This window comes from Camelus ferus, chromosome 9 (genome assembly GCF_009834535.1).
Source record: "Camelus ferus isolate YT-003-E chromosome 9, BCGSAC_Cfer_1.0, whole genome shotgun sequence".
Classification (NCBI taxonomy): Eukaryota; Metazoa; Chordata; class Mammalia; order Artiodactyla; family Camelidae; genus Camelus; species Camelus ferus.
In genome coordinates this window covers 35922337-35931738 of record NC_045704.1, presented here as the reverse complement: position 1 = coordinate 35931738, position 9402 = coordinate 35922337, and the positions used below count along the sequence as shown (strand labels likewise).

Here is a 9402-nt window from a genome sequence, read left to right as displayed (position 1 = left end):
TTTAAGGCTATCATTTTCTAGGCCTATGTTTTCATCTCTAGTGGGATTTCAACAGAACAGCAAACCAATTAATCCTGGGATCAGAGCAGATCATTTGGAGGATGGTCTTGGACCCCCGGGACCCAAGGAACACCCAAGAGAAGAGGGAGGAGGACACGGAGGGCTTGGTATTTCACAGGCAAGTCTTAACTCACTCAAGGCCAAGGCTGGCTTTCATATTCAAATAAACACGTGAAAAGCAAACCGTGACCCTGCTACAAGGAATATTATACCTAAATAAAAGCAACTCCCAAAGGCTTCATTTCCTTGCTCATTTTGGGTGAATTTTTAATCTCTTAAGGCCAACTTTAACCAAATCACAGACGCCTATATAAGCCTATCATTTTCTGGCCCAAGCAGAAAGACATTTCCTCCCACACAAATAATTAGAACAAAATTTCAAAGGAAAAAAAAAACAATGAAAATAAAAGAATGTGAAAAGAAATACAAATCAAAGAAATTTATTGGTGTTGACAAAAATACATAATACAAAAAATAAAACAAAACAAACACAACAGAAACAAAACCAGAAACTACCCACCACACCCCCTCCCCCCTGGCGGACCCACACGCCTGAGGTACTGACAGCCCCTCAGAGCATCACACTTAGTTCATGAGGACCTCCATCTGCACCAGCCTCGCGTTAGTGTCCCCAGATGTCCGGTATGGTATCATCCCAGCAAAGGTAATCAGGGCCCGGGCTTGACTGCGGAGTTGCTGAGAGAAAGTGGAAGAAGAGAAGAAACCCAGTTAACTTTTGAGTCAGGGCACTGTCCTGGGAACCATCACCAAGTCCTTCCATTTCTACCCCTTGGTATCAGCGGCAGATTCCTGGTAGGTGGACGACAGCTGCACCCTCCACTGTCACGTTCCTCCAGTATGGTGCAGTTAGCAAAGCTCGGCCACCGGGGCCCCAGTTCCAAAGTCTTTCTACTTAGCAAAAGGTAGATGGGTCTCCCAGGCAAGCTGCCTCTCCTGACACCTCTGACCAGTTGCTGACACAGCCCTATGCTTCAGGCGGCCTGCTCTACTTCTCCAAGCCTCTCCTGGCTGGTTTCTGTCCATCTGTTTCCATGGGGATGAGTTTCTGGGACCCCCATGAAGCTCCTGCATGACCAGAGGCAATGGCTGTGCCTGAGTGCAGCCCCATTCCAGCTCTTTTCCTCTCCTGTGTTTTCCCCTTCCCCTCCTTTACCTCCTTCCATTTATTCCTTCTTGACAAAAGTGCTTGGCCCTCTTTTCTCAGGCAACAATATTTATGGGATTCCTGGGTTGTTCCAGGAGGGAAAAAGATTTTAACTCAGATGTTTCCAATAAGAGAAAAAAGAACCTTCACTCCAATTTCCAAATGATAAATTATTGAATAAGGAGTAAACAGACATAGGAGGACAGCTTCAGGTTGCCCCATATTGAGGTATGCTGGATGCTTATACCAGCAACAAAGGAAACCATATCTGGATTAGAAAGGGAGGGTTTACACACATCTTTTGGACTGGTAACAACACTTTTAAGGAAAATTCAAGGGTCACTTACTAGGCTTCTTAAGGACCATTCAAGAAGAAAACTGAAAGGCAAGTGCCTTTTACCTGACAGGTGAAATAAATTGGCAAATATAGGTCCTAATTAATGTCCACACCAAAAGAAATGTACTTTATGATGAGAGTCCCTATTAGATTTTCTTTAGAAGTGCATAAACATGCACAGGCTCCCAAGCCTAACTTGAAGCTACTTTAAATGGGCTCCAGGGGTGTTCAGGCCAAGGGAGCCATCCCCTCACTGGGCAGCACTGCACCTCAAAGCGTGGAGCCACTTCTTTTCCACTAAGTCTCACCCCTACCTCTCATTACAAAGGAGAGTTGATGGGCAAGAGGAAGACAGGAGAATGGCCTTATCCATCATATGTAAAAACTAAGTGCCTAAAAAAGACAGAGTAAAACACACAGAATGTGAGGTCAGCTGCTCTTCAAACAGTTCCCTTTAGATGTGGAAAATCAGTCTGCCAGGCTTATGGGCTCCGCTGTCTGTGATCGAGGCCTGCTCTGACCTATAAGCAGCATACAGAGTACCAGAAACTCCCACCATTTCAGTACTCACTCACAACAGCATTGCCCTGGGCTTCTTTCATCATAAAAACAGGCTGCCAAGGCCCAGGCACAGTGAGCCCGCCGCTGGCATGTCTCCTGTTTAGGCTCTGGCCTGTCTAAGGGCAGACAGCAGACCAGCAGCCGCCTCTGGTGCACACATGGGTGGGCCTACCCCATCAGTGGCCCACTCCTGAGGACTGCTACATATGCTGCTAAGGGTGAAAACTTCCACCATCACTCACGAGGCAGGAGTTCTGTCAACGACAGTGCCTGCTGGGGTCAGAGCAGAGAGAGCCCACGGACATCCTTGGAGGCAGAAGACAGATTTTCAAGGCTCTAGTTTCTTGATTGCCAAAATCAAGTGTGGCTGTTATACACCGTACTGAGAGTCTCATCAAGCATTAAGTGGAAACCTTAAGGGAAAGGTAATTTTAAACATCACCAGTTTTAATGGTTTAATCCTGTCAAATATCTTTCCCCTTTTGTCGAGGCAACTGTACACCATACACTGTGTGAGCCCCAGGATTCTACCTACCTGGACCGTGCGTGACCCAGGCAATGCCAGAGGCCCCACAGGCGGTGGAAAGGGCGCTGGCCTGGGAGTCAGACAGACCCGGCTTCCAGACATGGTTCCTTCACCTACCACCTAAGGGGCCCACAAAAGCAAGATGCCTCCTGCCCCAGGTCTCAGTTCCTGCAGCTGTGAAATGGGGATAACAACAACTGCCTTAGGTACCTCTCTGGAGTCACTGCAACACTCAGATGAGAGTAGAAACAAGGAGTGGCATCAAATTGTTGATCACAAGTAGTATGATTTTCATCAAAGTGCTGAACTGAGACTCATAAAATAACCTTATATTTTAAAATGAGCAGGAAATTCTTATGGAATCACTACAAATTCGCTTTCTGTTTTTAAATGGTGATATTTGCTTACTCGCTAACTTGGCACATCTTTTTTTTTTGGTTTGAGAAGAGCAGCAATGCCATTAATGGTCAATTTCTTCTGGGAGCCCCCGACACAAGCCGTACCCAGATGCCAGGTAGGAAAGAAACGAGCAGTATAGGGTCATGAGTAGGGGTCTCAGGAGGTGCAGTGGATGGCAAACCAGAAAGGTGGTTCTCAGCGATGGTTCTGGCCAACGCTGGGATCTTACAGAGTCACGGTCCTCGATGACTCGCTGGGGCCTGGATGCTGAGGATGGACTCGTCCCCTTGAGCCTCTTAAACTGTGTGAACAAGATGTTCATGGTGGCGAGAAGCACTTCTGAGAGGTTGTGCCTGATCTGTACAGAGAGAAACACATGAAGTAAGGAGAAAGAGCCAAGCCCTGGGGAAAACAATAGGCAAGGGGAGGCGGGGAGCAGTACTCCAGGCAGGCCTGGTTATGCCAGATGCCCACAGTTGCCAGGTGGAGCCCTACACAGCCACCAAAAAGGAACTGACAGCACTGAAATGTCAAGCATGAGAGCAAAGCCCAGGCAATGCTGCTTAGAAGGTCAGGTGGGTCACCATTCTGCTCCCTTCTTTATGCCAGTCCTTCTAGGCAGGGGCAGCGAGCCAAAAGCATGCTGACTACGTCTGGCCAGCAGAGTGATCATCCAAGAGAGTCTGCATTTGAGTGTCAGCAGGTAGGGATGCACATTCTAGTTCTCTGGTCCCCACTATACCCCTCTGTCTCAGACCGAGCAGACTGTCTCCACTGGACCTGCACAGCCCCAGTAAAGTCCTTGGGAGTGTCTACAAGGACAGGCCCTGGTACACCCCTTCAGTCCATGACACAGTGAATGATATAACTAGGGGAAGGCAGAAACAACAGGAGGAGGAGTGGCTAGGGGTAGCATGGCAGCAGGTGTGGAGAGAAGGCTGGCAAGGGGCAAGACCTTCTGAACTGCATTCAGTACCACAGGAGGCAACTGCCCCATCATGTGCGCAGAAGCTGGCCTTCCTTCTTCCTCTACATCAGAAACATGTTTTCATAAATTCCTTTTAGGAATGTGCTTACTGAGTAGCAGTTTTAAATTGAGACACTGTTAGGGACATCTGGGAACCAGGCAGCTGGTCTTGACTGTCAGTGGTTCTAGAGAAGAGTCTTATCCAGTCACACATGGGAATAACCAGGGAGGTCTAGGCTGCAGCCCAGATCAGGGAAATTAGAATTTCTGGCCTGGGCATGAAGATTTTTTTTTAAAGGTCTCCTAGCAATTTCAGTGTGCAGCCTAGGTGAGCACCCTTGGCCTAGACAGTGACAACATGCTAAAAACTCTGCAGAGAGATAGTGGCTCTGGGGATCTCCAGCTAATAACAGAGTCCATGGTCAATGCACCTGCTTCTTGAGACAAAACAGTCCAGAGAAGGGAAGGAAGTGAATCATGATGCATATTTCATGTGCTCAATGGAACTACTTAGAGAAGATCAGAGTTAAGCACTGACACACCCTCTAGAACAAGGGGATAACAAAGAATTAAATCAGATTGCACAGGATCAGCCAGAACATATCTGATCACTAAAGCAAGTGTTTTTTCTGAGTCAAGAATTCAGATAATAATCTGATAAGCATATGTGTACTCACAGAAAAACCAGCCCGGGACACTTGATACTGGATTCATCTTAGAAAACTCAGTCTGGATGGTGACTATATTAGGACTCTTAAAGTTTCGGCTATATTAAAACAAAAGCTTTCAGTGGAAGTGGGGAAAAAAGAATTTTATAATTCAGGAAGAAAAGGATTCACCTCGTCACTGAAATTTCTGAAGGCAGCCACTCTTTCTTCCACACTTTCCTGATTCAGGGGTACCAGCTTCAAGCGATCAATTATCTGTTTAAAACAAAATGCACCAGCCCCATATGATACAACTGTCAATCATTTCATCTCCTGAAACACACAGTCAGCATCTAACAAAGGGTTTCTTCATAGGAAATGCTACTTCCCTCACACAAAGGCTTTGAGGTTTGATTCTAACTTGCTGATGATGACTTAATCCTTATCCTCATTTTCTGAGGCAATTTTACAATTTTGGAGACTTCAAATTACTTTGAGAGATCTCTCTGTTTTCAGACTAAAGAAGAAAAGAATAGAAAAAAGAAAAAGGGAAAAAAAAAAAAAGCAACCCAGAAGTCCCTTTTAAATTCCCAGGATCATACTTGTCCTGCTTCACTTAACAGGCATATTGGTGACATTTACTTTGTTTCAAATGAATCCCATGAGGTGTTTTGATTTTTCAAGGGCATATATTAACCCACACTTCAAACACCCCTCCTGAAACTTACATCAAAGGCTCTGTCAATATGCCCACTGTGATACTCGTCAAAGAATGTGATCAAGTCCAACAGAAGATAGAACGTGGAGTCCACAAATTTATTTGCACTGATTCCCTGAGCCCTATACCTGAAAGACAAAAAAGGGGGAAGGGAGGCAGGGGTACCTTGTGAGTTTATGTGTAATCTGTAACTTTAGGATAGCATTTTAAGATGTCAAAATCCCTTAAACTCTCTAGCTGAGGTGAACTAAGGAGTAGAAAATAGTGTTTCTTTTGAAATAGCCAAGCACTTGATGATGGATTTAATAGGAGTCTACCTATAAATATTTTGTACGAAGCATGGTTCTCTAGCCTCAGCTCCAACTCAGCATCCAAATCTCTAGAAGGGTGAAAGTTCCTGATGAGCCAAACCCCAGGAGCCATCACCAGGGATGGTTTGTCATGTAGAGATACCTCCTTTGCCGAAGAATGTTCTGTGCTACCCTAGGAAAGCATCTCCAACCCCATTTTCTCGGGGTCACTTTATTAGAAGTATCTAGAGGCACAAAAAGTAATGAATGTTGCCCAGCCTGGGAGTTACACTGGTTAAGTTATGATAACTCCACTAACTCACAGGGAAGAAGTAGATTCCGAAACACTAGAAGAATTCCCCCATCCATCCATCCATCACTAGCTTTGCTCTAAAATGCCTTTGTAATGGCTGGTAATGGCATATAGATGAATATAATACCTAGAATGAAACCTTATGTGCAGGATTTAAATGTTGAGATACCCTTTCATACCATTCTTTTTGGCAAAACATGTTTAAGTCTGACAATACCAAGTTTTGGTTATGATGGGTGAACAGGAACTCTCAAACTCTAAGTGCTGGTGGGACTGAGAGTCAGTAGAGCCACTCTGGAGAACTGTCTGATGTTACAGTAAAGCTGAAGATGCATCTGGGTGGGCACTGGCAGCCTGGCTGGTGCTGGGACCCCCAGGGCCCCTGGCAGCTGGCTCCGGCCTTACCGTTCCGCAATGGAGAGCGCCATGTTCTTCAGCCTCTCCTTGTTGGACTGTGGTGCGCTGATCTGGGGGACGACAGGGCTGAGCAGTTTGTTCATCAGCTCCAGCACCTTGTCTGCATTCTGTTCGATTTTTTTAATTAAGGAAGGAATCAATTAAAAATAATCAACAGGAGGAAAAGACCAAATAACCAAAACAAAAGAGGAAACTTTTTGGGAAGTGATGGATGGAAATGTTCTGTATCTTGATCTCAGTGGTGGTGACACAGAAATACACCTATGGGAAACCCACCAAGCTGTACACCAAATATTTGTACATTTTTCTACTTTTTAATTAGACCTCAATCAAACAATTTTAAATTAAAAAAATGAATTATAATCCTCTTTTTGTCCACTTTTCTCAGTTGATGAAAGAAGAGAATAATCTTTTTCAGTCTACACAATCATGTGTACGTTCCTACATAGAACTACTTACTCCAGTTTTCTCAAAACACCTTGGCTGTTGTTTTAACTCTTAACACACACCCATCACAGCAGCCTGTCTGCGGCTGCCCAGAGGCTGTGCACCAGGCATTTTCACCAGCAGCTTCACCTTCCAAACATGATGGACACTGATTCTGCTGCCAAGTGAGACTACAGCTCAATGCCCACAGGACAGCCTTTCAATATGTTTCCCTGGTTTGGCTAGAAATACCTTATGGGTAGAAATAATTCTGTAAAATGGGAATTTCGCCCTGACCGGACCATTAACTATCTAAGCACTGGGAGAAAATGCCTCAGCAGGAAGAAGGGTACAACAATGGCATCCTCGAAATGTTTGTGCATTTAACGCCAAAAAGCTGACAGATCTATTAGGTGCAGAAGAAAGAAAGGGCACATTTTACCTTGGCAAGGTCATAAAGCTTGGCTGCTTCTTCAAACAGTCCTTTATTTTCTGCCACGGAGGCAACTTTGTTGATAATAGGCTTTGTGTCACTAGTAAACTTATCTATGACTCCAGGCTGACAAGACAAATTATGGAGGGGAAGGAAGAGAGAAATAGGTGCACAGAGCGGTTATTTTAAATACAGAGAAGCAACTGGGATCAGAAAACTACTTTAACTGAAAATGCTTGCCCTGGGCAATGCATATATTTCATCAGCTGGACTCTGGCTTTCTTGAAGATACAAGTGCCTATTAAACATATGAAAGGGACCGAAAAAGCCACACGTGAAGAGGCTGACTTAACGTGCTGCACAGAGGAGTCAGCAATAAGACTCTGTGCTTTTTAATTTTCCAAAATGACCGAGAGTAGATGAAATCATCAATGATTTTAACTTTGCTGAGGAGTAAGCACTAGGGAGGAAAAAAATTAGAAGGCTCAGAGAAAATATCTGAAAGATTTTGGATTTGCTCTCTAAAACACATGGCAAAAGAAACCCAGTCCTGAAAAATATATGTCAAGTGGTGTCAGGATAAAAAAAAAACTCTGTCACTCAATGGCAACCAAATGGTCAGGAGGGTATAAGAGAGGCTTTGGGAACCACGGAGAGGGAGGACTGCACATCTGACTAGCCATTGTGATTCTCCATCAGCGATGGACCAAGTTGGGGTGACCTGCTCAGTCACTCTGGCAGCACAGGAGATCAGTGAAGGGCATGGACTCAGGGGTCAAGAAGGACTGGGTTCAAATTCCAGCTCCCTTTCTTACAAGCTGCATGATCTTGAGGAAAATAATTAACCTCTCTTGTCTCCACTTCCTTGGAAAACAGGTAATGTTTCCCATTGTGTTGGGTTATTGTGGTGATTACGGGAGAAAATACACACCAAGCGTTCAGCACAAGGCCTGGCAGCCGTCACTGCTCAATAAGAATGGCCACTGTCACCAGCACTGCCACTGGTCTTCCTTCTAAGCTGGATGGTGAGTGAGCAGCATAAGCTCATCTCAAGATCCTGGCTCTAAGCCACCCATTTTTACAAGTGAAGAAAATGAGCCGCTGAGAGAGGCAGGTGACTTCCCCGAGGCCACAAGGAGAGTGCCCATGTGGGGTCAGGGCTGGTCTGATGCCAGGGCCTCTGTGCCTTCTGCTACATTGCCCAGTGGGCATGACAGGTCTCAGAATCGCTCAGACACACAGAAGCAGCTGTATCTCTGGGGTCAGTGTAGAGTTCTGAGCCCTCAGAAACTACCTTTTGAGAGAGGTCAAGTGCATTTCTAACTTTCCCATCTGGGGAGAGTAGGTGCAGTAATCAATTCCTTTCATGCATATTTTCTGAACCAAGAATGTCAGAAATGCAGCCTTCTCAGCTCAAAAAATGGCAGGCGTGAACAGATGAGTATTCTGAACATAATTTAAAAAGCTATCTAATCATAAATTTACATATTTTAAGGAGAACTATAAATGTGCATAAAATCAAGGTCACCATTTGGGGCCTGTAATTTTCATTCTTTGTTTTTAAAACTAGGCAACTTCATTCAGATTTGCATCTTTAGTACCTTGAGTCCTAAAATCTAACTGTATTCTTTAAACAATTATAAATTCCCTACTCCAAACTAACAAATATTTAGGGGTGCATTTAACCCACCTTTCTACTTCCATCATTCTCTAGTTTCCCAAGAATCATATCGAACTGCAGAGACAAAAAAAGTTTATGCAATTTACTGAACAAGAATATAGACATAATAATACACAATTCTTTGGAGACAAAAGAAAGGACTTGGGGAGATGGGAGAAGTCTTGCACAAACTAGAGAACAGTGAGACTGAATTAATATTTTCACTGTCAGCAACCAAAAAAACCTCTAACCACCCCCCTCGCCCCGCCCACATTCACCATACTCATACTGAGCTGACCATCCAGTATCACATTAGCATGAGAACACGTATACTAGAAATCACAGGTGGCAGAGAAAAGGAAACAGACATACCTCTCGACTTTCTATCACCAGCTCGCTCACACAACGCAGAAACATGTTTTCTCCTTGACTATCTTTTTCGTCCCTGGATGGGGACAAAAACAACATGGTTTCCTGTGTGGT

General features: G+C 44.6%; 1 protein-coding gene across 2 annotated transcripts in view; it reads right to left on the bottom strand.

Moving 5' to 3' along the window:
• Positions 1 to 479: 479 nt before the first annotated feature.
• Positions 480 to 9402, bottom strand: part of NUP93 (nucleoporin 93) — a 99187-nt gene continuing 90264 nt past the window's right edge. The window contains exons 15-22 of one of the 2 annotated variants that reach the window (XM_032486359.1): positions 9292 to 9364; positions 8950 to 8994; positions 7269 to 7385; positions 6389 to 6507; positions 5391 to 5508; positions 4855 to 4938; positions 3278 to 3406; positions 480 to 756 (exon numbers count right to left, since the gene is read on the bottom strand). In XM_032486359.1, coding sequence (XP_032342250.1) covers positions 646 to 756; positions 3278 to 3406; positions 4855 to 4938; positions 5391 to 5508; positions 6389 to 6507; positions 7269 to 7385; positions 8950 to 8994; positions 9292 to 9364 — 796 coding nt within the window. In that variant the 3' untranslated portion in view covers positions 480 to 645. The remainder of the gene's footprint in view (positions 757 to 3277; positions 3407 to 4854; positions 4939 to 5390; positions 5509 to 6388; positions 6508 to 7268; positions 7386 to 8949; positions 8995 to 9291; positions 9365 to 9402) is intronic. The other variant, XM_032486360.1, reaches the window with a different exon arrangement.